This window comes from Micromonas pusilla, assembly GCF_000151265.4.
Source record: "Micromonas pusilla CCMP1545 genomic scaffold MICPUCscaffold_10, whole genome shotgun sequence".
NCBI classification, from domain to species: Eukaryota; Viridiplantae; Chlorophyta; class Mamiellophyceae; order Mamiellales; family Mamiellaceae; genus Micromonas; species Micromonas pusilla.
The window spans coordinates 648,893-674,175 of NW_003315891.1; the positions used below are offsets into that span (position 1 = coordinate 648,893).

The following is a 25,283-nucleotide window of genomic DNA, read 5'->3' on the forward strand; positions in this document are numbered from 1 at the left end:
GATGAGGCGTTCGATCCCGACCAGTCCTTCTCGCTGTCGTTGGATCAGTACATCGCGTTTTCTCTCTTCTTCTTCGGCGCGAGGAAGGCGTTCGACGCGTTCGATCGCTCGGACGCGACCCAGGTTGGGAGGATCACGATCGATTTCAACCAGTTCGTGTACGCGATGTCGATGACGCGCTGAGTCGAGTCGACGCGTCGGGCGCGCGCGCGCGTTCCATGAGATAGATGCTCAGTTTATTTCCTCGTAACAAACGTCGGCGCCGCTCGACGTCGTCACCCGAGTTGGTTCGCGTCTCGTCCCTTCGCGTCCGCGTCCATGTTCTCCTGTATCCACCTCGCGAGCGTGCCGCTTCCGTGGCCGTACCCTCCCGGTAGCGGACGGTAGTCCATCGTCTGCGCGAGCGGCTCCGGGCCCCACCGCGCGGGAAACCGGCTCGGCGTCGACTCGGAGCCGCCCGCCTCGCGTCCTCCTCCTTCCTCCGTCGCGGCGCCGTCGCCGTCGTCGTCGTCGCTCTCGGCGACGTCCTTCCACGCCGCCGCGTCCGCCAGCGGCAGCGCCTCACCCTCCCTGCTCGCGCGATCGAGCACTCGGCACGCGCGGTGAAAGTACCGCGGATGTAACACCCCATCGCGTCCGACGCCCGGCGTGAGCACCGCGCCGTTGGCGGCTACGAAAAACGCGACGCCGTCGGCGACGGCGGCGGCGACGTCCACCCACACCGCGACCTGCGCGTCGCTTCGCATCCCGCTCGTGACCTCGTCGGCGCTCTGTGGTCGGGCGGGCGGGCGGGCGGTCAGTTGATCGGGTTTTTAGGGCGGCGGTTGGGGTCGCGCGGTCGGGGCGGGGGGGCGCGCGCGGTCGGGGGCGGGGTCGGAGGAGGGTCGAAATATTGCATCGTGATATTGGTTGCGCGGAGAAAGGACTCACCCCGGGCAGCGCGGCCGCGAGGTGCACGTGCCGCCGTCGCATCCTTAGCAGTCCCTCCGTCTTGATCGTCTCCCACGCGCGAAGCGACGTGCCGTGGACCGCGTATCGCAGCTCCGCGCGCGCGCGCTCGACGGACACGCGCGCGAGCATCGCGTCATCGTCGAGCGCGCCGCCGCGGATGGAGTGCCCCTGCGTCGCGCGGATCATCTTCGTCGTCACGTCATCCCCGCCGCCGCCCTTCTCCGCGAGGAAGAGCTCGAACCGTCGCTTCGGGCAGTTCGCGACGAGCGTCTCGATCGCCTCCGCGGTGACGCCCTTGAACCGCGGGAGCGCGAGCACGCGATCGAGCGGGACGCCGCCCGCGGGCGTGAGGACGTCGCCGAGGCCGGCGTCGAGCGCGCCGTGACGCAGCAGCTGCGAGAGATTTACGGAGAGCGCGACGTCGGGATCTCGCGCCCAGTTCGCGAGGAAGCGGCCGCGCGCGCCGCGACCGCCGCGACCGCCGCTCGCGCCGCGACCGCCGCGACCGCCGCGGCCCCGGCCTCGGCCGCGCTCGCCCGTCGTCGCGCGCATCGGACCCGGGCAGGGGACGGACGCGCTGGGCATGTATGCGTCGGCTATCGGCATGCGGCGAACGCACCGTAAATAACGGTATGCCGTTCAAAACATGTTCATCGGTCAGTTGAAAGGTTGTGCGATCAAGTGTTGAAACCGAGCTGTGGGTGAAAAACGTTTTTATACGTCGGTAGTACCTTCGTAGCCAGCTGCAGCAAGCCAGTGCCACACGAGCCCCTCGCGGACGCGGATCTCGCCATCCTCGAGTGCCGGCACCCGCGCGGATGTCCGTCGTCTTCGCCGCGTCCATCTCGCGCGCGCGGCGCGCGGCGACGACGACGCTAGGAAGCCTCGGTCGGATCGCCGCGTCCGCGTCGCCGCCGTCGCCCTCGTCGTCGAGACGCTACTCGAGCACGCCGGGCCCCGGTCGCCCGTCGCCGTCGCGCGAGGACGCGCTCCATCCCGCGCTCCCGTCCTCGCCGACGTGGTCCACGTCCGAGCTTCTGAACCCGCGCGGCGACGCGCCGCCGCCGATCGACGCCGCGACGTTCGATCGCGTCGCCGCGCGCGCGCGCCTCGCGTTCGACGGCGACGACGCGCGCGATCGCGCGATGCGAGGGATGAACGACGTCCTGACGTTCGTGCGCGCGATGGACGACGTGGACGTCGCGGACGCGGAGCCGATGTGGACGCCGCACCGAGGCGCGAACGCGCTCAGTTCGCCGCTGCGCGCGGACGTCGTCGCGACGAGAGGAGGAGGAGGGAGCGGCGACGGAGGAGGCGGCGACGGGTGGGCGGCGGCGGACCGAGAGAAGCTGATGGCGATGGCCCCGGACGCGTCCCGCGCGCCGTATTACGTCGCGCCGCGCAAGACGTCGCCGGTCGGGGGGAGCGGCGACGAGCCAGCCTAGCCAGAGCGCGCGCAGACGACGTCGTAGGGCCTAGCTTAGCTAGTCGTTCTCATCGCATGATAACTTACTGTAGACTACGTGCCTTCGTCATGAATAGCCCTACCCGCCCGCCCGCTAGAGAGCCAGCCCAGCTAGCCTACGAGATCTACTCTACGCCAACTACCTATTTCTTCGCGGCGCTGCAATCGCGCGCGGTCGCCTTAAACGCCACCCCCGCGGCCGCCAACCCGACCGCGTTCACCGCCAGCGCCACCCCCGCGTCGCTCGCGTCCGCGATCGCCCCGAGCGCGACCGGCCCGATCATCAACCCGACGTCCCCGCACGATCGAAACGCGCCAATCGCCGTCCCTCGCGCTCTCTTCGGAGCGACGTCCGCCGCGAACGCCGCCGGCGCGGGGCCCATCAGCGCGTGCGACGCCGCCCACGCGACGCACGCGGCGGCGAAGACGTTCGCGTCCTTCGTCGTCGCGACCGCCGTGACCGCGGCGGAGGAGGCCAGCACGCCCGGGAGGATGACCGCGGCGCGCGATGGCGTTTTGTCGGCGAGGTACGCCGCGGGCGCGACGCCGGCGAGCTGCGTCGCCGCCATCGCCGCGAACATCAAGCCGACGCCGTGCGGGGTGTACCCGTGCTCGGTCGCGGCGACGAGGGGCAGCAGCGTCGCGCGGCCGCCCGCGCCGCTGAAGAAGAGCGCGGCGTTGAGCCCGGACACGGCGAGGAAGTCCTTCGAGGACAGCAGCGTCTTCACCGCGGCGGCGTCGTCTTCGCGCTCGCGCTCGCGCTCGCGCTCGTCTTCGTCGGACAGGGTGTCGGACAACGAATCCGACGTGGCGTCGACGTGGTCCGACGTGGAAGCCCCCGCGGCGGTCGCGGCGCCGACCGTCCGACCGACTGATGCCACGTCGGATACGACCTCGTCCGACGCCCTGGCCGACGGAAGCGTCTCCGGCACGCTCCACCACGCGTGCGCCGCGGCGACGCCGCACAACCCCCCAACAAACACGAACGGCGACCGGCACCCCAAGTCGAACGCCCCCACGGTGACCCCGCCCAGCACCGGTCCGATCGCGGCGCCGAGCAGCGTCGCGGCTTGGTTCACCCCGAGCGTCCGCGCGCGCGTCGACGGCGACGACGCGTCGATCAGAAACGCCTGGGTTTCGCGCGGGGGGTGAACGAACGCGTCGGTCAGTCGATCGTCTCGTCGCCGCCGGTCAAACGTCACTCACAGTACAGTACGTTGAAAGGGACGCGCGATTGAAGAGCGGCGACGGACGGGGAAAGAAAGTCCAGTCCTTAAGAAACGGCGTTCACCACGCGAACGACGTCGTATGGGAACCGGTCTAAAACGCGCCTGCGCGCCCGCCGCGTACACCGCGCTGCCGGCGCCGGATACGAATCGCCACGCGAACAGCTCCGGCAGCGACCCCGCGAACGCGCTGCCGAGCATCCCCATCCCGGTGATCACCGGCCCGGCGACGATCAGAGGGCGTCGGCCTCGCGCGTCGGCGAACGCGCCCGCGGGGACGTTGAGCGCCAACCGCGCGACGGCGAAGGCGCTGAGGGTCGTTCCATTCATCGGTCAGTTGAAAGGGGACGCGATCAAATGTTGAAACCGATGGATGGGTGAAACCAGACACTTTGTATAGAACGCACCTCAGGCTCATCCCGACCTGCGTCATGCTCGCGCCGAACTCGTTCGCGAAGAGCGGGAGGACGGGCGCGACGCAGGAGTGGCCGGCCATGAGGAGCCCTGTCGTCAGCGCGACGGACGCGACGTGCGGGGACTGTCTGACGACGCCGAGGAGGTCCCACCATCGACGCGGCGACTCCGCGGGCGTCGTCGTCGTCGACGTCGTCGACGACGACGACGACGACGACGACGACGAGCGGGACGACGACGCGGATCTCTCGTCGTCGTCGTCGTCGTCCTTCGGCGGCGACGGCGACGCGCCCGCGGCGGCGCCGCTCGCGGCGCTCGCGGAGAACCCCGCGGTCGCGCGCGTCGAACGCGGCGACGACGACCATCGGTGACGACGACGACGAGGCTGATGCTGCTCCTGACGAGGACGACGATGATGGTGTCGCATCGCATCAATCATCTGAAGGCGCTCGTCGCGACGACGCGTCCGCTCGTCCGCCGCGCCCTCCGCCTCCGCGAGCGCGGACGCCGTCCACCGCGCCCGCGGACGCCGCGCGCGGTTCGCCGCCGACTCCGCGAGCGACGCGAGCGCGCGTCGCGTCGCCGCGGACATCGTGGCCGCGCGCGCGCGTCTGCGCGCGCTCGGTCCGGAGCCGGCGCTGATGATGAGAGTCGAACGCGAACGGCCTGGCATGGCAGTTCGTGAGGTTTCGTGGCTGCGAGCGCGCGAGATACGACTCTGGCGTTCGTCTCCTCCTCGTCAGAAGCGGACGCGCGGCCGGCGGGTCGCGATGGCGACGACCGAGCCCGTCCCCGCGGACGCCGCGCCCGCGACCGCGGAGGAGACCGTGACCGCCGCCGACTCCGCGCTCGCGCCCGCGGCGCGCGACGTCGACGCGACGTCGACCGCGACCGCGACCTCGATCGGAGGCGTCGACGACCGCAGATCCGTCCCCGCGCCCTCGTCGCCGTCCTACGACGACGGCCGCGGCGTCGCGTTCTTCGACCTCGACCACACCCTGATCGACACGAACTCGTCGTGGCTGTGGATGAAGCACGAGCTGAACAACGGCAAGGTGGGCGCGGGGATGCTCGCGACGAGCGTGTACTGGTTCGCGCGCTACGCCATGGGCTTCGGATCCGGCGCGGAGCGCGCGGGCGCGGAAGCCGCGGAGCTCTACGCGGGCACGCCGGAGGAGAAGCTGAGGCGGGAGGTCGACGCGTTCTTCGAGAAGGAGCTCGCGCACCGCGCGCGCCCGGGCGGCAAGCCGATCATGGAGAAGCACATCCGAGCGGGAGAGAGGTGCGTCGTGTGCACGTCGTCGTGGCAGCACCCGGCGGCGTCGGCGGCGCGGCTGTTCAACTGCGAGTCGGGTGCGTCCTCTTCTCTCGCGTCGATCGATCATCATCGCGCCGGTCCCCGCGCCGCGACCCCCGCACTGGTCCCCATACGACGGCGTTCGCGTGGTGAACGCCGATCCTTAAGGACTTTTCCCGGCGCTTCTCTCCGCCCGCCGCCCCTCGCTCTCGACCCCGACGCGCCGCGACGCCTCGCGACTCCGTCGTCTGACGCGCCCGGCTCCGAACTCCGCCCCGACGCTCCCTCCCTCTCTCGCCAGCCGTCGACGACGTCATCTCCAGCGTGATGGAGGTGGACGAGGCGGGGAACCTCACCGGGAAGATCGCGAAGGTGTGCTACGGCGACGGGAAGTCCGTCGTGACCGAGGCGTGGTGCGCGCGGCGGGGGATCGACCTCGCGAAGTGTTACTTTTACACCGACAGCATGTCGGACGTGAGCTTGCTTGAAAAAGTCGGGCACCCGGTGGCGGTGAACCCGGATCGACGGCTGCGCGCGCACGCGAAGAAGCGAGGGTGGGCGGTCATGGACTGGGGCGTCGCGAAGCCGAAGGATCCGATGAAGAAGCCGAGGTACTCGTACGGGTGTTTAGCGTTCCACGGCGCCAAGTCGGGGCCGGGATGAGGACGGAGAGGGGAGGGAGGAGCGAGCGGCGCGAGGTAATTTTTTTTTTTATTCGCACTCGCACTGCGCGCGCCGCTGCGTCGTCAAACAACACGGATTTTTGAAAAACACACTTCAACGACGACGCGCGCGCATTCCCACCCTCGCGCCTTCCCACCATGAGCCCGTACACAGGATGGGATAACGGCCCGATGAGCAACCGCCCGGCGTTCACCGTCGGGTTCACGCGCTCGCTCGTCCCCGGCCGCGGCGACTCCGGTGCGCGCGCGCGTCCTCGTCTCTCCGCCGTCGATCGAGACGAGACGCGACGCGAAAATCGCGTTTCCCGCTCGCGGTTTGAATCGTCGTCCGTCCGTCCGTCGTCGCCCGCGCGCGCGTCGTCCGTCCTCTCTCTCCTCTGACGTCCCCGACCGCCCGACGTCCCGCTCCGACGACCCGCAGACCAGCCGAAGTACACGTACGAGGGCAGCGTGAAGACCGCGTCGCAGCGCGCGACGAGAGGCGTCCTGGAGTACTGGGCCAAGGGCGGCGACTCGGACACGGCCGCGATGGCGTCCGCGTACAAGGAGCGCACGCTGCACTCCTCCGTCGCCTCCGCGCTCGCGTTCCCGGACGAGCTCCTGGGCGACATCTACGCGGACCCGGACGAGGTCAAGAAGGCGAAGAAGCGCGGGCGCAACGTCGCCGCGGACGCGCCGCAGACGGGGACGCGGTTGAGCGACGACGAGGTCGCGGTCTTGAAGGGGTGGAGCAAAGTCGCGGAGGACGAGCGCGCGACGAAGGAGGCGTTCGACACGTTTCGATCGATGCGGGACGACCCCATCACGGCGGCGCCGACGACGCCGCCGGCGAGCGTGAAGGGGTACTCCAGAGAGGAGCTCCTCGCGCTGCGCGACGCCGCGCCCGAGGGGCCCGTCGTGTTGGAAGGCGAGAAGAGGCGACTGCCGGCGGTGCGATGGAGCGCGTGCGACAAGCGCGCGACGTCCAACGGCGCCGCGAGGAATTGCGCGCCGACGAGCCTGTGAGAAGAGACGCGCGGACGCTCGAGAAGGAGGAGGAGGCCGCGGCTTCGCGCGCCGATGACTCGGAGAAGGACGTCGAGGGACCGCCCGCGCGGTACGGTACCCCCCCGATTGTGAGTATACGTAGTATACAGTACAGCCCGCGTCGGAACTCGCTCGACGTCGCGATCCTCACCCGCCGGCGGCGACGCCTTCGCTCGGGACGGTCACTCCCTTCGCTCTCAGCGCGTCGACCATCTCGTCGTTGTGCGTCCGCGTCGACTTCGCGACGCTGAGTTTCCGTCGCGCCTCCGCCTGCGACTCCGCGAGCTGACGCTTCGCGTTCGCGACCTCGTCCTCCTCCTCCCCGTCGTCGCCGTCGCCGCCCGCCGTCGTCTTCTTCGCCACCGCGTCGCCGACGCCGGCGCCGTGGAGCGTCGGCGTCGGCGCCGCCGCCGCGGGCGCCGGCGGCGTCATCTCGTTGCTCAAGAAGCAGCCCAAGAGCGCTCTCTTGCGCGTCATCTCCACCGCGAGCGCGGCGTCGATCGTCGCCGCGACCTTCTGCGACTGCTCCAGGCGCTCGATCGTCTCGTGCAGTCCCATCTTCGCGAATCGGTCGGTGTCCTCCTTCGCGAGCGCCTTCATGCGCGCGATGACCTCCGCGACGTTCTTCCGGTCGTACGCCGCCTTGGAGGTCTTCTCGAGCGTCGCGCAGTCGACGCCGGAAGCCGCGGACGCTTTCTTCTCCTCGCGTAGCTTTTGCTTCTGGCCCATGACGGTCGTCGCGGAGCGCTGCGAGATGCGCGGCTGGCTAGGTTTCTCCCGGTGCCGGCTTTCGCGCGACGGCGTCGGCGCGGAAGGCGACGCGACGCGTCGCGCGCGCCCCGAGCCGTCGCTCGCGGAGGCGCGCGCGCTCGCGAGGACGCGGACGAAGCTCGGTCGCGATCGCGACGGAACGCGCGCGGCGTGGAGTGCGCGCTGGCGGCGTCTCGCTGACTCCGCGTTCCGAGATTACACAGCACGTACGAGTACGGCGGCGCGCGTTCGCGGCTCGTCTCGCGTGGACAGGACGAGCTGAGTGCAGTGTGAAGCTCGCTCCCGTCCGCGGACGCCAGCTGTACGAACGCGCCGCTCACGAGACGCGACGACGACGCGATGCGCTCTCTTCAATACAAACGAAATACAAACCAACACACGTACAGTTAACAGTAGCCCTCCGACTCGCGCGTCCGTCGCTTCACGCCTTCTTCACCTTCCCCGGGGTCTGGTCCGCGGCCCACTCCGCCTTTTCGCTCTTTTTCGCCTCCTTCGCCGCCTTGCCGAGCCCGACGTGGTCCTCGTCCGTCATCGCGAACTTCGCGATGGGCTTCCCGAGCGAGTCGTAAAAGTACAGCACGTACGTGAAGATCACCATCCGCGTCTGCGTCTGGACGAACGCCCCGACGGTGGGGCCGAGGAGCGCGAGCGTCGCGGAGGACTGCGTGAGCGTCGTCGCGACGAGGAGGACGACGTTCCAGACGTACTGCTTTCGCCACGGCTTGACGAACGTCAGGAAGACGTCCCTCGCGACGCGCTTCGCCTTGAGCTTGAGCGACTTGGACTTGTACGGGCTCGCGAGCTTTCCGCGCGCGGCCGCGAGCTTCGCGGCGCTCTTCTGCGCCTTCTTCTCCGCTTTCGACTGCTTCGGCGCGGTCTTCTCTCCGGCCGACGCGCCGCTCAGGATGCGTCGCACCTCCAAGTTCTTCAGCCACTCGTTCGTCAGCTCGCGCGAGCTCCGGCCCGCGATGTTCACGCACGAGAAGAACGCCACCTTGAAGACCCACGGGAGCAGGGTCACCGGCATCGCGAGCAGGGTGAAATCGTACGCGCCGGCGCCGGTCAGCGACCCGGCGAACCGCTTGAGCTGTCGAATCTTGTTCATGCCCCAGCCCGTGAAGAGAAACTTTCGCGTCGACGCGCCCTTGGCGCCGAAGACCGATTTCAGCGTCTTCACGGAGAGGAAGTGCACGATGACGGTCGCGACGAGCGCGTCGAAGACGGCGTTGTCGCCGATGACCCCGAGCGGGTTCAGGGAGTCGATCGCGAACGGCACTCGTCCCGCGAGCTGGCACGCCATGGACGCGGCGAAGTAGTACGCGAGGCCGTGCTCTTTCTCGGTGCCGGTGACGTTCAGGGAGTCGCGTCGGATGAGCATGCACTGCGTGAGACCGTGCCAGAATCGGACGTACCGCGGAGAGAACTTGTCCAAGAACTTCAAGATGTACGGCGCGTAGAAGACCACGTTCACGACGAACATCGCCTTGTCCGCGTTAGAGAGCGACGCGAACCCGCCCGCTTTCTCGTTGAACTTCTTGAACCAGCTCTTGAACGTGAACGCCTTGTAGAGCGCCCAGAAGAAGAACGCGATCTTGAACGGCATGATGAGCATCGTCACGAGCACCATCTCGGCGCGAGCGTCTCGCTCCCTCCGCGCGAAAAGACGGACGGACGCGCGCTGCGACGGACGTCGCGGCGGACGAGAATGATGCGCTCCAATTAATTTCCGCAATTTCGTTGTTAACCGACGAACAAAACCAACGTCTCGATCGTGGCGCGTTCGACCTCGCTTCGCGACGGCCGTTTCGTTGAACGGTCGATCGCGGCCTTCTCTCGCGATGAACGAAAAAAAAATCGGCACCTCGCGCGACGACGGCGCGCTCCCAGAGATCTCGGCGCGTCCGCCGCAACCCTACCGCGCCGGGCGCCCCCCGCCGCGCGGGATGAACAAGGGCGGGGGCGAGAGAGCGCGCGCGGAGAAGGCCGCGCGAGAGGGCCGCGGCCGCGGCCGCGGCCGCGGCCCCGGCCTGAAGCGCGGCGCGCCGTCCGTCGCGAGCGCGAGCGCGCGCGGAGGAGGAGGAGGAGGAGGAGGCGTAGAGCTCCTCAACGCTCGCGTGCCGGTCCCCGGCGAGCCGCCGCCGCTCCCGCCTCGCCGCGCGGCGTCGTCGTGCGCCGCCGGCGCCGGCCTCGCGGAGGAGGAAGACGACAAGGGCGCGAGCGGGCTCCGGGGATGGCGCGGGTTCGACGACGCGAGCGCGGGCGCGTTCGACGGCCTCGGCGTCGTCCCCGGCGCGGCCGTCGCGAGAGGCTTCCCGATGCGCGCGGCGCGCCTCCTCCTCCGCGCGGGCGACCGCGGCGAGGATGTCCTCCACATGGCGGACGACGCGCAGGACGCGGTGAGCGCGCTCCTCCGCGAGCTGCGCCCGCCGGAGATCCCGCGCGCGAGCGTCGACGCCGCGAGCGCGAAACGCGCGCGAGAGGCGGAAGCGATGGCGCGACGGAATCTCACGCGCGACGCCGCGAAGAAGGGCGCCGCGCAAGGGCTCGCCGTCGACGCGTCCATCGTCCCGACCGGCCGCGCCGCGCTGCTCGCGTCCAGCGACGACGTGCTCGACCAGCTCGCCGCGCAGGAAGCGCACGCGGTCGCGCGGGGGGAGGCGGCGGCGCGCGCGGGGAGGGCGAGGGCGAGAGACGCGAGATTGGAGAGAGAGCGACGCGTCCGCGAAGAACGCGTGAGGACGCGGATCGTAGACCGAGGGTTCGACGTCGCGCTCGCGGACGACGCGCTGCGGCACTGCCCGGAAGACGCGAAGGACTTTGACGCGGAGGAAGCGGAGGAAGAGGACGCGAGAGCGCGCGCGAGGCGGCAGAGGAACGCCGTCGACGCGAGGCTAGCGGCGGCGCTGGACTGGCTGTGCCTGCACGCGCCCAAGGTGAGACTGGTTCCCATACGACCGCGTTGGCGTGGTGAACGCCGATCCTTAAGGACTTTTGCCGTCGTCTCTCTCCGCCCACACCTCGCTTTCAATACCCGACCGCGATGCCTTTCAACTCCGACTGACGCCTTTCAACTCCACCCCGACATCATCTTCAAGGCGTCGCTCCCTCCCGCGTTCGTGAAGCTCGCGGCGCGACCCGCGGAAGACGCGGATCTTGATCTCGACGCGTCCGGCCGCGCCCGCGCGGCGATGGCCGCGGACGCCGAAGGGGCGCGCGGAAGGCGGCGCGGCGACGGCGAGAGCGAGCACGTCATCTCCGCCGCCGCCGCGCCCGCGGATCCGTACGTCGCGCTGTTGCAGCGCGCGATGCTGGCGCGGATTCAAGCCGCGGGGTTCTCGCGCGCGGAGGCGAGGGAGGCGCTCGAGGACGCGGGGTGGATCGAGGAGGACGCGACGTACGCGCTGCTTCGGGGGCTGCAGCCCGTCGACGCGCGCGACGACGACGACGACGACGACGCGCGCGCGATCGACGCGTCGTCGGACGGCGGCGTCGTCGCGGCGGAGGAACGCGCCGAGGAAGCGCTCGCGTTGGCGGCCATATTAGACGACGCCTTCGCGGAGCACGCGGGATCGGGATCTTCTCCCGACGCGGGATCATCCGCGGTGGTTAACATGTGGACGGTTTCGATCGCCCCGGACGACGACCGGTGGCGCCCGTGCGTCTTGGAGGTGCACTTCCCGCCCGGGTGCGAATACCCCGCAGAGGCGCCGCTGTTGTCCGTCCGGCAGCCGAACTTGCCGCCGCCGATGCGACGATCGATCGCCGCGCAGCTCGCCGCGCAGGCGGCGTCGGCGCGGGGCGAACCCGTCGTGTACACGCTGGTCGCGTGGCTCCAAGAGCACCTCCCCGCGATCTTGGACGAGCACGGGGAGATGGACGAGGAAGCCGCCGCGAGGGCGGCGAGCGCGGCGGCGGAGGAGGAAGCAGCCGCGGAAGCCGCCGCCGCCGCCGCCGCGGGCGAAGCGGGGAACGCGCTGTCCGGGCGGTCGCACATCGAGCGGACGTTCGCGAAGCTGGAGACGAAGAGAGACGAGGATGCGAGAGAAGAGGCGGATCGACAGCGAAGGATGGCGTACTTTCGTAGGCTGCTCGAAGAGGAGAAGGAAGCGGAGGAGGAGGAGGAGGAGGAGGAGGAGGAGTTGGACGACGACGACGACGACGACGACGTCCTTAAGGAACGGCGTTCACCACGCGAACGCGGTCGTATGGGAACCAGTCACGACGACGACGACGACGACGACAGCGAGGACGAAGAGGATGAGAGGACGTCCGCCGCGGTCGAGCGATCGACGTCCACGCCGCCGCCGCCCGACGCCGCGCGCGTCGTGGACGCCGACGCGTCTCTGGAAGATAAGCTCACGCGGTGGGAGGAGGAGCACAAACGACGCGTCGCGGCGGCTGAGGAAGCGACCGCCGCCGCCGTCGCGGCGGTCAAGTCGCGAAAGATCATCCAGCCGAACACCGTGCTCACCGCCGCCGCGGTCGCCGCCGCGGAGGCGGCGAAAGCGAAAGAGGCGGAGGAGATACGTCGCAGGGAGAGAGAGGAGGAGGAGTCGAAGACCGCGAGAGGACGACGCGCGAAAGCGCGCGCGGAGCTGTACGAAGGGAAGGGCGCCGCCGCCGCCGCCGCCGCCGCCGCCGCGGGCGACAAAAAACCGAGCGTGTCCTGGCTCACGAAGCACGTCAAGAACATGGGATGGGGCGACGAGGAAGGCGTCGGGGAAAGCGGCGCCGCGGGCGACGCCGACGGCGCGGGCGACGACGCGCTCGAGCCAGACGAGGTCGCCGCCGCCGCCGCCGCGTCGCTCGCGGGCGTCAGCGCGGTACGAGCCGCCGCCGACGCCGCCGCCGCCGCCGAAGCCGCCGCCGCCGACTCCGAACGTCTCCTCGCCGCGGAGAAGCGCAAGCGCGCGGACCCGAAGTGGATCGCGATGCAGGCGAAGCGCAGAGAGCTCCCCGCGCACGCTATGCGCGCGGAGGTGCTCGCGTGCATCGCGTCCGGCCCCGCGTCCGTGGTCAGCGGCGCGACCGGGTGCGGCAAGAGCACGCAGGTGCCGCAGTTTCTCCTCGAAGACGCGATCCGCGCGGGGAGAGGCGGCGAGTGCTCCGTGATCATCACGCAGCCGCGACGGCTGAGCGCGATCGCGGTCGCGGAACGCGTCGCGAGCGAGCGGTGCGAGCGCATCGGCGACGTCGTCGGGTACTCCATACGTCTGGAGTCGAAGCAGAGCGCGAGGACGCGTCTGTTGTTTTGCACCACGGGGATACTCCTCCGTCGGCTGCAGAGCGACCCGGATCTGGTCGGCGTCACGCACGTCGTCGTGGATGAAGTCCACGAGCGCGACCTCTTGTCCGACTTCCTCCTCGTCATACTTCGCGCGCTCGCGAAGCGACGGAAGGACCCGCCGTTTCGCGTCGTCGCGATGAGCGCCACCGTGAACGCGGAGTTATTCCAGACGTACTTTGAACGCGTCTTGGACGACGGCCCGTGCAGCGCGGTGGAGATCCCGGGGAGGACGTTCCCCGTCGCGGAGTACCGCCTCGAGGACGCGATCGAGGCGACCGGGTACGTGTGCGAGCCCGACGGCGAGTACGCGTTGGGTTCGGACGCGAACAAGAACGCGAACGGAGGAAGAGGCGGCGGGAGGACGTTCGGCGCGCTCAGCGGCGGCGGCGGCGGCGCGCGCGGCAGAGCCGCGCGCGCCGCGATCGGAGACTCCCTCGAGAAGTCGTCGATGCTCGAGGACGTCACGGAAGAAACGCGCGCGATGTACCCCGGGTACAGCGAGTCCACGATGCGATGCCTGCAGACGATCGACGAGGACGTCATCAACATGGAGCTCATCGAGTCGCTCATCGCGCACATCGCGGACGAGTACGAAGACGGCGCCATCCTCGTGTTTCTCCCGGGCATGGCGGAGATCCGAGGGCTGCACGAGCGCCTCGTCTCCAACCTGGACGACGTCGAGACGCGGTTCACGCTGATACCCCTGCACTCGACGTTATCCAGCGAAGAACAGCGGCTGACGTTCAGCGTGCCCCCGCCCGGCGTCCGGAAAATCGTCATGGCGACGAACATCGCGGAGACGTCCATCACCATCGACGACGTCGTGTTCGTGATCGACGCCGGACGCGTTCGCGAGACGCGGTACGACCCGGCGTCGCGGATGTCCTCGCTCGTCACCGCGTGGTGCTCCAAGGCGTCGAGCCGGCAGCGGCGCGGGCGCGCGGGGCGCGTCCGCGAGGGGTACTGCTTCCACCTGTACTCGTCGAGGAAAGAACGCGAGCTCGCCGCGTTCACGACGCCGGAGATTTTACGCACGCCGCTCGACGCGCTGTGCCTCCAGATTAAGGTGTTGAAGCTCGGGGACGTGCGCGAGTTTCTGTCGCAGGCGATCGAGCCGCCGCCGGAGGAGTCCATCGCGTCCGCGCTCGCGTCGCTCGCGGAGCTCGACGCGGTGGACGCCTCGGACGAGCTCACGCCGTTGGGGCGGCACCTCGCGGAGCTGCCGGTGGACGCGCGGCTCGGGAAGATGATTCTCTACGGCGCGATGTTCTCGTGTCTCGACCCGGTGTTGACGATCGCCGCGAGCGTGGGGTTCCGGTCGCCGTTCCTCGCGCCGATAGACAAGAGGGACGAGGCGGACGAGGCAAAGCGGAAGCTCGCGGGCGCGGGGGCGAGCAGCGATCACCTGACGCTCGTGAGGGCCTACGCGGGGTGGATCCGAGCGCGCGCGCGGGGGCGCGGGTTCGAGCGCGATTTTCTCTCCAAGACGTTCCTCAGCGCGCAGACGCTGAAGCAGATCAGCGAGATGCGGCAGCAGTACGTCCAGCTTCTCGATCAGATCGGGTTCTTGAGGAGCGGGACCGGGATGTTGGGAGGCGCCTCCAAGGGGAAAGAAAAAGAAGACGAAGACGACGGGGAGGAGAAAACCGACGCGGCGATGAAAGCGGGGGATGAACCCTCCGCGAGCGGCGACGGCGCTTCGCTCGACGCCGCCGCCGCGCCGTTCGTCCCCGGAGGAGGACACCGTCCTCCGCCTCCGCCTCCGCCGCGCGGGGGTCGAGCCCCCAACGACCGCGACCGACACCGCGGCGGTCGGTCGACGCGCGCCGCCGCCGCCGCGCTCGAACTCGCGTCCGCGAACGCGACGAACGAACCCCTCGTGCGCGCGGTCATATGCGCCGGTCTGTACCCTAACGTCGCGCTCGCGGAGCCCAAGACCGCGGAGACGTCGCGACCGGGCCGCGGCGGCCGCGGCGGCGCCCAGACCAAAATCTCCGTGCGCACGAAGGGCGACGGCGAGGTGTCGCTGCATCCGACGTCGATATGCTTCGGCGCGTCCGCGTTCGAGCACCGGTTCCTTCTGTACCACGAGAAGGTGCGAACGACGAAGGTATACATACGCGACGCGACGATGGTCGGCGCGTACCCGCTGTTGCTCTTCGGCGGCAAAGTGAAGGTGGATCACGAGCGATCGAGCGCCAGCGTGGACGGATGGATCCGGTTCAGAGCCGCGCCGCGCGTCGCGGTGCTGTTCAAGGCGCTGCGCGCGGAGCTGGACGGGTTGTTGATGCGGAAGATAGCGTCCCCGGAGCTGAACATCGCGGCGAAGAGCGGCGATTTAGTCAGACAGATCGTGGAGTTGTTGGAGAACGAGGACGACGCGACACGCGCGGCGAAGAAAGAGGCGCGAGACGCGGAGGCGGCGACGCGAGCCGCGGCCGAGGCGACGAACGACGATTGATCGATCGATCGAAGACGCCGACGGAGAAGGCGTCGCGGCAGAGTACTGTAGCGAAGCGAGGCTCAGAACCACCGCGCGACATACAGTACGTGAAGGTAGCTAAGACTAGTCTAAAACAATGCGGCAGGCAGCGCGGTAGTCTAGTACTGTAGCCCTACAGCGCCCTCACCGCCGGCAGCAGCGTATCTCTGCACCACGCCGCGGCGGCGACGTCGAGCTCGTCTCTCGCGGCGTCGAGGTACCGCCGCGGCGTCACGCGCGTCCCGCCTAGTCTCTTCACCGCGTCGTCCGCGAGCGCTCCCGCCTGGTTGCAGTCCGCGGCGGTGTTCTGGTTCGAGCGGAACGCCGCGCGCTCCGGCATCGCGTCCGTGTCCCCGACGGCGACGACCGCGTACGCGACGGGGACGGGAGCTGCTGATCCGACGTCGTCGTCGTCGACGCGTCGGATCCGCCATCGCGACGGCGACGCGCGATCGTCGTCCCCGGCGGCCGCCCCCGCCGCTCGGTTCTTCTTCGACGCCGCGAGGCAGTCCCTGATGAACGTCACGGACTCGTCCGCGGGGTTCTCGAACTCCGCGGTCTCGACGACGAGGACGTAGATCACGTCGCGCGACCGCGCGTCGACCCGAGCGTCGTCGTCGTCGTCGTCGACGACGCCGAGACGCACGATGTCGAGCCCCGCGTCGGGGTACTCGGCGAGCTCGAACACCTCCGCGGCGAGCGCGCCGTCGGCGGCGGCGTTCGCGGCCGCGGCGACGTGCGACGCGACCTCGCGCGCGATCGGGCCGCCGTGGAGGATCCGCAGCGCGCGCGGAGGCGCCATCGGGAGTGGCGGCGCGGCGCGACCGCGCGTGGGCACACTGTGAGAGAGGTGCCTGTTGAAGTGGCTGTCGACGCCGCCGAGAAATTTTCCGAGCGAAGAGAAAAGGTTGTCGTTGGGCCGCCTGCTCTCCCGCGACGGGAGGTCCCCTCCCGCGTCGGGAGCGCACTGCGACGCGCGCGCGAGGAAGTCGCGCGCGCTCGGCGACGACTTCGCGAACCGCGCGGACGCGCGACGGAGCGGCGGCGTCGCGCACTCGGTCCCGCGGAGGCGGGGACGCGTCGCGCGCGCGTCGCGGGGACGATCGATCTCGGAGGTGCCCACGCGCACGGCTCGTCGCGAGGGCGGCCGCGATGTCGGGCGCGCTCACGCTCGGACGCGAGGTCCAAGTCCGCGCGCGGATCAAGTCGATGTGCGCGCGTCGTCTCGCGATCCCGCTTCCCCACGCCGTCGCCATCGCGCGCGTCGCGTCGCGTCGCGCCTTCCCCGGGGTCCCCGAGTCTCTCGCTCGCGCCTCCGTTCATCACCGACCCCCTCCTCCCAATCCTCCATCGCATCGCGCCGCAGATACAACAAGCGCCAGGTCGACTTCACCGCGCTGAAGGACTACAACGACTACCTCGAGGCGCAGGAGGACATCATCTTCAACCTGATCGAGGGCGTGGACGTGAAAGAGACCGAGGCGAGGGTGGACGCGTACAGAAGAGAGCACGCGAGCGAGATCGCGCGATTGCAAAAGCGCAACGAGGAGGAGGATCGACGGCTCGCGTCGGCGCGCGGCGTCGCGGCGTCCGCGGACGCCACCTGGGCGCCGCGGCGGATGTCCGGCGCGGACAGCGCCGGCGAGGGCGAGACCCCCGCGCCCGCGCCGGGGGGGAAGGCCGCGTCCGGGTTCGCGGCGATGTTCGGGTTCGGACAAACCCCGGGCGCGAGCGGCGGCGGCGGCGGTACAGCTGGCGGCGGCGGCGGCCCGCCGCGCGTCGTCTCAGTGAAACCGCCGACGCCGGCGCCGATGTCCGCGGGTAAGGCGCTCGAGATCGGGCACGGGCGGCACGCGCATCACGCGGGGTGGGACGACGCGACGGATAAGAGCGAGGAGGGGCAGCGGAGGAGGGAGGCTGCGATCGCGTCCGCGTGCGGGGTGGACTTCGTCGCGTTGGGTCGGAGACGCGCGACGCAAGAGGCGCTGACGTCGGTGTTTTGTTAACCGTCAATCCTTTATTCGTCTCGCTCGCGATCGATCGTATCAACAGGCGTGTATCTCGATAATTAAAAGCATAACTTAACGTGCGCGCGATGAGCGGGCGCCCGTCCGGACGTTCGGTCGCCCCCCTGCAATCGAGCTGAATCGTCGCTTCTTACTCCCCCCACCCCACCCCGGTTCCCCTCGTTCGCTCCGCTCGCGCCGACTTTCGGGACCGAGTCGTCGCTTCGCGATTTAGTAATTAAAACAGAGGCTCGTCCTCCGCCTCGGGCGTCTTCTTCACCTCCTTCTCGCCCTCCGCGGCCGCGGCGACGAGCTTCGCGCCGTCGTCCTCTGTCGCGGGCGCCGCGGGCATCTTGATCGACGGCACCGCGTTGGACTTGGCGTCCGTCACCTGCACCGCCGCGGGGGAGGAGGGCGCGTACGCCACAACCTCCGGCGTCTTTTCCTTCTCCTTCTCCTCCGCGCTAGCGTCGGCGACGACGTCCGCGACAATCTTCTCCACGACCGGGCTGGCGGTCGGCGCCTTGGCCTCCTCCGCCGCCGCCTCCGCGGCGGCTTCCTCCGCGGCGGCGAGCCAGTTCATCTGCCGCTCGCGCGTGGACTCGTCCACGACCTGGCCGACGCCGACGGCGCCGTCCTTCCCCGCGCGGATCCTAGCCACCGTCGCGCTTCCGCCCATCCTCGCGTAGTTGGTCTCCTTGTCGCTCTGCGCGCGCGCCGCCGCGCGCGCGTCCTGCAGACGCCGCGAGCTCTTGTTCAGGGCGTCCGCGGCGGCGTCCGACGGCGGCGGCGTGCGCGCCTTGATCGCCGCCGCGCTGACGCCGACGACTTGGTTCGCCCAGTTCAGGACGCTGCCCACCGGGTTGGCGGAGAACCCTTCGCTCGGCGAGACGCCCGACTTGGCCTGCTCCGCGGTCATCTTCCCGCTCAGGAGCGCGATCACCTTGCGGTCCGCCTCCCACGCGGCTTTAAACTCCGCGACGACGTCGAGCGCCTCCGCGAGTTCCTTCTTCAGCGTTTCCACCTCCTCGCCGTCAACCACCGCCGTCGCCGCGAGCGCCGCGGCTTCCTTCTCCGCCGCCGTCGCTCTCTCCGTCGCGGCCGCCTCCTTCGCGAGCGCGGACTTGAGCTGCTTCTTGAGCGTCGCGATCAAGAACTGGTCCGCCTCGCTCTGCGTCTTCGCCTCGACGAGCTCCTCTTTCGCTTTCGCGCCGCTCTCGACTTGCGCCTTGGCCTTGGCGAGCGAGATTCGAGCCTGCGCGAGCTTCGACTTGAGGTCCTTGTTCCGCTCCGTGACGGACTCGAGCGCGTCGAGCGCGTCTTCGAGCTCCGCGCGCAACGCCACGAGATCGTCCGCGTTTTCGTTCGCCGTCGCCTCCTTGAGCGCCGCGAGGAGGTCGTCGTGGCCCTTCTGAAGCTCCTCCACCTCGCGTCGGTGTTCCTCCTCCATCGCGAGCAGCTTGGCATCCGTCTCCGCGTCGATCGCCGAGACGAGGACGTTCAGTTCTTCATCCTCGTCCGGGATCGCCTCGCGCTTCGCCTTGGCCGCCGCGCGGAGCTCCTCCGCGGCTTTGAGCTTCTTCACGGACGTCTCCTTGATCTCGTTGACGTTCGCCTTGACGGTGATGTCCGCGTCCGTGCCCTTGAGCGCCGCCGGAAGCGCGTTGTCGAGCTCGACGTCGGTGACGTTCTTCTTGTCAGCCTTGCTCGACGCCGGGTGGTCGTGCGCCGCGTTGAACGCGGCGGCGGACATCTTCGCCTTGTCCGACGACTTCGCCGTCGCCGCGAGCGCTGCGCGCGCCGCGCGCATCTCCGCCTCCGCCGCTCGAAGCTCCGCCTCCGCGGCGGCTTTCGCCTCCTTGAGCTCCGCCGCGCGTTTCATCGCCGTCGCCTTCGCTTCGTCTTCGGCTCGCGCGAGCTCCTCTCTCACGCGGAGTTTCTCGAGCTCGCGTTCCACGCGCGCGGCAGCCTCCGCGCGCAGCTTGGCGTGGTCGTCCTCAAACTTGGCAGCCTTGTCCGCCTTGATCGCAGCCTTCCTCGTGTTGATCGCGTCCTCCGTCGAGTCAAAGGCGGTTTGAAACGGGACGTTGCCCTTCCCGTCCGCGGTGGGCGGGGTCGTGAGCGACGCCGCGGCCGCGGCGATCCTCGCGTCGAACTCCTCCGCGGTCTCCTCCGCGAGAGACCCGGCGGCGGCTTCGCGTTTCGCGCGCGCGGCGTCGAGCGCAGCCTTGGCGGCGGCGAGCTCGGCTTCGGCGTCCTCGACGGCGCTGTTCGCCGCCAACTCCGACGCGGATTCCTTCAGCGCCTCCGCGAACGCCGCGTCGCCGAACGCGGCAGCCTTGCGGTCGATGTCCGTGAGATCCGCGCTCTCTTCCGCCATCGCGTTCGCGGCGGCTTCGAGCAACGTCATCTCCTCGAGGAGCGGGGACGCGCGCGCGGCGGCGGCGATCCTCGCCTCGAGATCGTCCATCTCGATCAGGTCGACGGCGGCGCGCGACCGGCGCTGGTCCGCGGGCGGGCGCGCGGGCGCCGGCGCGTCGATCGCGGCCGCGGCGTCGATCGCGGCGATCACCTCCGGGACGTTCACCGCCATCGGCACCGAGGCGACGACGTTGTTGTAGTATCCCGGCTCCGCCGCCACCGCCTGCGCGCGGCGCACCGCGGGCACGAGGGAATGGTCGAACGAGCCGACTCTGCCGTCCTGGCCGTCCACGCACTCGACGTTGTACCGGCGTCTGATCTCGTTCAGGGAGCCGCCGGAGAGGAGCTCGAGCTTGAGGTCGACGAGCGCGGCTTGGTACTCGCGCGATTGCCACTCGCGCGACGTGTTCTCCGGCTTTCCGGCTTCTTCCCACCGCACGTACGCGCGAATCTCCGTGAGGTTCGTCGGTATGTCGACCGCGTTCAGGGCGTCCGCGGGGACGAGCTCGAGGATGCGCTGCTCCACGGCCGCTCGCGCTTCCGCGTTGAGCTTCTCCTCGTCGAAGTGTCCGTCCGCGGCGCCGTCGGCGGACGCGAAGACGCGCGCGGGGCGACGCGCGGCGGCGACGCGCGTCGTGGCGACGCGGACGCGGCCGGCGCCGCGCCTGGCGGCGACGGGCGCGCGCGCGAGCGCGGGGTTCGCGCGCAGCGCGAAGGAAGCCTGCAGAGGAGGATCGCGAGTCGATATCGGGGGCGGCGCGCGGAGTTGTCAGCGTTCGATCGCGACGACGCGACGACGCGTGCGCGCGGGGACGTCGCCGTCCTCTCGCGGTCGTCGGCCGTTGGAAAAACCTGAACGAGGGAAAATGCCAGCGCGGATTGGCGCGCGATGCCGACGCGAGACGTCGCGCGCGCGAGGGACGGACTATCGTCGGACGCGACGCGGTCGAGACGCACCATGGTCGTTGCTTGTGTCGTGTCGCGCGCTGCGTGGAGCGTGCGCCGAGATGAGTGCCGCGGCGGAGCGAGGAATCAAATCGCGTTGTCAGCTCCAAGACGAATTCAAAAAAACGCGGCTGACGAGATGATGCGCGAAAGGACTGACACGCGCGCTGCGCGCCAGCCAGTCCACACGTCGTTGACGACGCGTCGAGGCGCGTCCCACTCGCGCCCCGCGCGGCGGTCGCGTCCGAGCGAGGCATGTCGCGTCTCGCGCGCGACGCCGCGGCGGCGCTCCGGCGAGGTCTCCTCGCGACGCGCCGCGACGCGACGGCCGCGGCGTCCACGTCCGCGGCGACGGTCTCGCGCGGTCGTCGCGCGCGCGCGGTGTCGACGACGACGACGACGTCGTCGTCGTCGTCGTCGTCGGCCGCCGTCGACGCCCGCGACGCCGACGCCGACGCCGCGGACGAGGACGCCTGGGAGACCGTCGTCGGCCTGGAGCTCCACGCGCAGGTCGCCGCGGACACGAAGCTGTTCTCCGGGTGCGTCGGTCGCTCCTCCCTCTCGCGCGACGTCGCGCCTCGCGCGCTCGCCCTCCCTCGTGGGCACCTCGCGTTTCGATCGATCGAACCGTCCTCCGTCCGATCGCCCCTCAAGTGACCCTCCCGTCCCGTCCCGCCCTCCCGCGACACGACAGCGCCGCGCGACAGTACGGAGCGCGCGTGAACGCGAACGTCGCGCCCTTCGACGCCGCGCTCCCCGGATCGCTCCCGAGCGTCAACGCGCGCGCGGTGGAGCTCGCGACGAGACTGGGCGTCGCGCTCGGCGGGGAGATTCATCGCGCGTCGCGGTTCGAGAGGAAGCACTACGCGTACCCGGACCTGCCGCACGGGTATCAGATCACGCAACGGCGCGATCCGATCGTCCGCGGCGGGCGCATCGACGTCGACGTCGGCGCCGGCGCGACGCGGCGGCTGCGTATCGAGCAGATACAGCTCGAGATGGACACCGGGAAGAGCGTCAACAAAACGGGCGGCGGCGGCGGCGGGACGACGACGACGACGATCGACCTGAACCGCGCCGGGTGCGCGCTCGTGGAGATCGTCACGAGACCTGATCTGAGAGGGGGCGAGGAGGCCGCGGCCGCCGCGGAGGCGTTTCAGAAGACGCTGCGGTTCTTGGGCGTCGGCGACGCGAACATGGAGGAGGGGTCCCTACGCGTGGACGTCAACGTCAGCGTGCGAAGGCGAGGCGACGGTGGCGACGACGGCGCCGCGCTCGGCGAGCGGTGCGAGGTGAAAAACTTGAACAGCTTCAGATCGATCGCGTCCGCGGTGCGCTTCGAAGCCAGGCGTCATCGCGAGCTGATCGCGCGCGGGGAGAATGTCGAACGCGAGACGCGGTCGTTCGACCCGGCGAACGGCGAAACCGCGCCGCTCAGGCGCGTTCTATACACTGGTCCCCATACGACCGCGTTGGCGTGGTGAACGCCGATCCTTAAGGACTTTTGCCGGCGTCTCTCTCCGCCCAGGGTCCCTCGCTTTCAATCCCCGCCCTCGAAGCCTTTCAACTCCAACTGACGCCTTTGAACTCCACCCCGACGTTCGCTCGTATGGACCCTCGACCCTCAGAGGGAAGGAGCAGACGTTGGACTATCGGTTCACGCCCGAGCCGGACGTGCCGCCGATAGTGTTGTCCGACGAGTACGTGGCGGCGATCGCGCGCGACACCCCGGAGCTTCCCGACGTCGCGATTCGTCGGCTCGCGGACGTCCGCGGCGACCACGCGCTGCCTCTGAAGCTCGCGACCGCGGTCGCGACGCACGCGTCGACGGCGAGGTATTACGAAGCCGCGCTATCGGCGGCGAAGAGAAGCGCCGCGCCGCGCGACGTCGACGTCGACGCCGCCGCCGTCGCTCGGTTCGTCGTCGGCGAGCTCACGGGCGAGGTGAAGCGAGCGTCCGTGGCCGGGCGCGTGGAGCCGCTCCTCGGACTCCCCGCGCGTCTGAGCCCCGAGCGCGTCGGCGAGCTCCTCGCGGCGGTCGCCGCCGGGGAGACGACGGCGCGGATGGCCAAGGCGCGTCCTATGTCACACTGGTTCCCATACGACCCCGTCGGCGTGGTGCACGCCGATCCTTAAGGACTTTATCTCCCGGCGTTTCTCTCCGCCCAGGGTCCCTCAGTTTCAATCCCGACGCTCACACCGCGACGCCTTTCGACTCCGCTTCTGACGCCTTTCAACTCCACCCCGACGTTCGTCGCTTCGTGCGGAACGACCATCAGGGCGCGCTTCGCGCCGTCGCCGCGGGGGACGAGAGGGGGTGGCGCGACGTCGTCGACGCGCTGTTCCCTCCCGTCGGCGACGGCGAAGGCGGCGGCGAAGGCGGCGGCGACGCGGCCGTGGAGGCGATGTGCCGAGACATCGTATGCGGGATGCCCGAGGAGGTGGCGTTATTCAAGGCGGGAAAGACGCGGCTCATGGGGAAGTTCGTCGGCGAGGCGATGCGACGGACCAACGGTCGCGCGGATCCGAAGGTCGTGTCGCGAGCGTTGACGCGCGCGCTGTCGGAGGAGGTCTAGGTGATCGTGTGTGTTATCAGTCATACCGCTTAGCGTCGTTGGCTCCCCCGGTCGTTCTTTCGCGCCGGTTGACGTTCCGTCTTCCCGCCCTTCCCTCACGCCGGCCGAATCGTCCCGTACGCCACGACGGCGCCGGCGTCGCCGTCGTCCTTCGCGGTGACGAAGTCGTCCGCGCGCGCGCGCACCACCACCGACCGCCCCGCGATGCTGTTCTCCTTCCCGTCTCTCAGGCTGACGTACTGGTCCTTGAACGTCCCGCCGACCGCCCCGGTCTCGTCCGCGACGACGTTCCCCAGATCGCCGATGTGCCGCCACAGCAGGCACCCCTCGCCGACGAAGTGACACGCGGAGGCGCCAAACTTTTTCAACGAGTTCGGACCTCCGTGCGGGCGTTCTTGCGGGTTGAAGCTCTCCCCCGTGCACGCGCCGTCGTCGCAGCTCACGTCGCCGTTGACGTGGACGTTCAGGCCGTGCGGCCCGGGGGACAGGCCCGCGATCGCGGGCGTCACGACGACGATCTCTTGATTCGATTTGTTCAGCGCGGTCTCGAACGTGATGCGACCTCGGACGTCGCTGCCCTTGGTGGGCGCGAGCTCCGCGACGTACGTCGGCGGCGGTTTCGCCGCGAGCGCGACGCCGGGAGAGGACGTCGCGACGAGCGCGATGGACGCGAGCGACGCGCAGAGGCTCGTCGGCCACCCGTCGCGCTGCGCGTCGAGATCGGTGTCGTCGCGCTCGCGGTGCCGAGACGACGACGACGACGACGACGACGACGACGCGCGCGCGACGACGCCAGCGCGCGCGCGGGAGGGCGCGCGACGCGACCGCGGCGCGAGCGCCGCGGTCGCGTTGGACGAAGCGGCGGAGAGCGCGAACATCGACGAAGCACGGCGGGGCGTGTGCGCGCGCAGTGGGAGTGACGACGCGAGTGGATAAGAGTTGGTGGGGTGCGACACTCTCGGATATAAATCGGAACGGGCGCGCTGGCGGAACCGAACAGAACAGAAGGTACAGTACCCACGACGGTCTCGTCGGCGTCACAAGCTACTACAGTACACGCTACCGCGTCGACCACCCACGACTCAGAACCCGTTCGTCTTGAAGTTCGAGATCCACTCGTACTTCTTCTTCAGGTTCAGCCCGCGCGCGCTGTCCATCCGCTTCTCGTCCCCCTTCTTGCACCACTTCCCCTCCGGCCCCGTGTCCGCGGTGACCACGACGTGGCACTCGCTCTCCTTGTGATACTTCCCGTCCCAACACCGCACGTACCCGCCCCTCGCGAAGCTCTCGCGCATCTCGCTGATGAGCTCCCACGCCATGTCGCTCTCCTCCGCGCCGCCGATCGCGTACTTCACCGCGATCGCCTCCGACGGAAGCGGATCCTTCGCCCACAGCGGCGGCAAGCCGTACGTCGTCGGATCAGGGGTCCACTCTGGATCCGCCAGCCTGCGATCGATGTCGTCGAGCTCGTCCCTCCAGCTGATGAGTCTTCGACACTCGTCGTTCGTGAGGCCCTCGGGGCCGATCTTATTCACCGCCGCGAGCGTCTTGGCCACGAACTTGATCTCGGAGATCTCGAGGCCCTTCAGGCGGCCCGGGACCTTATCGGACGCCTTCCACTTCACGTCCGCGGGGTTCGCGCCCGCGGCGATCACCTTCGCCTCCAACGTCGGAATCAGCTCCTCCTCGAGCTCGGTCTTCCTCTCGCGGTCTGCCTCTCTCGACACGCGCGT

General features: G+C 69.7%; 13 protein-coding genes across 13 annotated transcripts; 6 read left to right on the forward strand and 7 right to left on the reverse strand.

Moving 5' to 3' along the window:
• Positions 1 to 224: 224 nt before the first annotated feature.
• Positions 225 to 1,557, reverse strand: MICPUCDRAFT_48280 (uncharacterized protein; the record flags this gene model as incomplete). Its single annotated transcript, XM_003061690.1, has 2 exons — positions 225 to 770; positions 931 to 1,557. The coding sequence occupies 2 exons, from the start codon at positions 1,555 to 1,557 to the stop codon at positions 276 to 278; spliced, it is 1,122 nt and encodes a 373-aa protein (XP_003061736.1). The 3' UTR covers positions 225 to 275.
• Positions 1,558 to 1,769: 212 nt separating this feature from the next.
• On the forward strand, positions 1,770 to 2,396 carry MICPUCDRAFT_51239 (uncharacterized protein; the record flags this gene model as incomplete). Its single annotated transcript, XM_003061452.1, has 1 exon — positions 1,770 to 2,396. One exon carries the CDS (start codon positions 1,770 to 1,772, stop codon positions 2,394 to 2,396), a length of 627 nt encoding a protein of 208 aa, XP_003061498.1.
• Positions 2,397 to 2,559: 163 nt separating this feature from the next.
• Positions 2,560 to 4,648, reverse strand: MICPUCDRAFT_51240 (major facilitator superfamily; the record flags this gene model as incomplete). The annotated part of the gene is made up of 3 exons (XM_003061691.1): positions 2,560 to 3,546; positions 3,733 to 3,952; positions 4,050 to 4,648. The coding sequence occupies 3 exons, from the start codon at positions 4,646 to 4,648 to the stop codon at positions 2,560 to 2,562; spliced, it is 1,806 nt and encodes a 601-aa protein (XP_003061737.1).
• Positions 4,649 to 4,826: 178 nt separating this feature from the next.
• MICPUCDRAFT_51241 (uncharacterized protein) lies at positions 4,827 to 6,016 on the forward strand (the record flags this gene model as incomplete). Its single annotated transcript, XM_003061453.1, has 2 exons — positions 4,827 to 5,409; positions 5,655 to 6,016. 2 exons carry the CDS (start codon positions 4,827 to 4,829, stop codon positions 6,014 to 6,016), a joined length of 945 nt encoding a protein of 314 aa, XP_003061499.1.
• A 158-nt stretch (positions 6,017 to 6,174) lies between these two features.
• Positions 6,175 to 7,041, forward strand: MICPUCDRAFT_51242 (uncharacterized protein; the record flags this gene model as incomplete). The annotated part of the gene is made up of 2 exons (XM_003061454.1): positions 6,175 to 6,274; positions 6,458 to 7,041. The coding sequence occupies 2 exons, from the start codon at positions 6,175 to 6,177 to the stop codon at positions 7,039 to 7,041; spliced, it is 684 nt and encodes a 227-aa protein (XP_003061500.1).
• A 107-nt stretch (positions 7,042 to 7,148) lies between these two features.
• Positions 7,149 to 7,973, reverse strand: MICPUCDRAFT_63001 (uncharacterized protein). The gene has a single exon (XM_003061692.1). The coding sequence runs from the start codon at positions 7,789 to 7,791 to the stop codon at positions 7,210 to 7,212; it is 582 nt and encodes a 193-aa protein (XP_003061738.1). The 5' UTR covers positions 7,792 to 7,973; the 3' UTR covers positions 7,149 to 7,209.
• Positions 7,974 to 8,254: 281 nt separating this feature from the next.
• MICPUCDRAFT_41669 (uncharacterized protein) lies at positions 8,255 to 9,460 on the reverse strand (the record flags this gene model as incomplete). Its single annotated transcript, XM_003061693.1, has 1 exon — positions 8,255 to 9,460. One exon carries the CDS (start codon positions 9,458 to 9,460, stop codon positions 8,255 to 8,257), a length of 1,206 nt encoding a protein of 401 aa, XP_003061739.1.
• Positions 9,461 to 12,447: 2,987 nt separating this feature from the next.
• MICPUCDRAFT_45812 (uncharacterized protein) lies at positions 12,448 to 15,581 on the forward strand (the record flags this gene model as incomplete). The annotated part of the gene is made up of 3 exons (XM_003061455.1): positions 12,448 to 13,434; positions 13,528 to 14,707; positions 14,807 to 15,581. The coding sequence occupies exons 1-3, from the start codon at positions 12,525 to 12,527 to the stop codon at positions 15,579 to 15,581; spliced, it is 2,865 nt and encodes a 954-aa protein (XP_003061501.1). The 5' UTR covers positions 12,448 to 12,524.
• Positions 15,582 to 15,735: 154 nt separating this feature from the next.
• On the reverse strand, positions 15,736 to 16,404 carry MICPUCDRAFT_51246 (uncharacterized protein; the record flags this gene model as incomplete). The annotated part of the gene is made up of 1 exon (XM_003061694.1): positions 15,736 to 16,404. One exon carries the CDS (start codon positions 16,402 to 16,404, stop codon positions 15,736 to 15,738), a length of 669 nt encoding a protein of 222 aa, XP_003061740.1.
• Positions 16,405 to 16,754: 350 nt separating this feature from the next.
• Positions 16,755 to 17,608, forward strand: MICPUCDRAFT_51247 (uncharacterized protein; the record flags this gene model as incomplete). The annotated part of the gene is made up of 2 exons (XM_003061456.1): positions 16,755 to 16,813; positions 16,969 to 17,608. 2 exons carry the CDS (start codon positions 16,755 to 16,757, stop codon positions 17,606 to 17,608), a joined length of 699 nt encoding a protein of 232 aa, XP_003061502.1.
• A 238-nt stretch (positions 17,609 to 17,846) lies between these two features.
• Positions 17,847 to 20,989, reverse strand: MICPUCDRAFT_51248 (uncharacterized protein; the record flags this gene model as incomplete). The annotated part of the gene is made up of 2 exons (XM_003061695.1): positions 17,847 to 20,750; positions 20,987 to 20,989. 2 exons carry the CDS (start codon positions 20,987 to 20,989, stop codon positions 17,847 to 17,849), a joined length of 2,907 nt encoding a protein of 968 aa, XP_003061741.1.
• Positions 20,990 to 21,229: 240 nt separating this feature from the next.
• On the forward strand, positions 21,230 to 23,550 carry MICPUCDRAFT_20618 (uncharacterized protein; the record flags this gene model as incomplete). The annotated part of the gene is made up of 4 exons (XM_003061457.1): positions 21,230 to 21,513; positions 21,669 to 22,416; positions 22,610 to 23,058; positions 23,289 to 23,550. The coding sequence occupies 4 exons, from the start codon at positions 21,230 to 21,232 to the stop codon at positions 23,548 to 23,550; spliced, it is 1,743 nt and encodes a 580-aa protein (XP_003061503.1).
• Positions 23,551 to 23,714: 164 nt separating this feature from the next.
• On the reverse strand, positions 23,715 to 24,059 carry MICPUCDRAFT_11686 (uncharacterized protein; the record flags this gene model as incomplete). Its single annotated transcript, XM_003061696.1, has 1 exon — positions 23,715 to 24,059. A coding segment is annotated over one exon (345 nt), but the record flags the coding sequence as incomplete, so codon positions are not given.
• Positions 24,060 to 25,283: the final 1,224 nt, after the last annotated feature.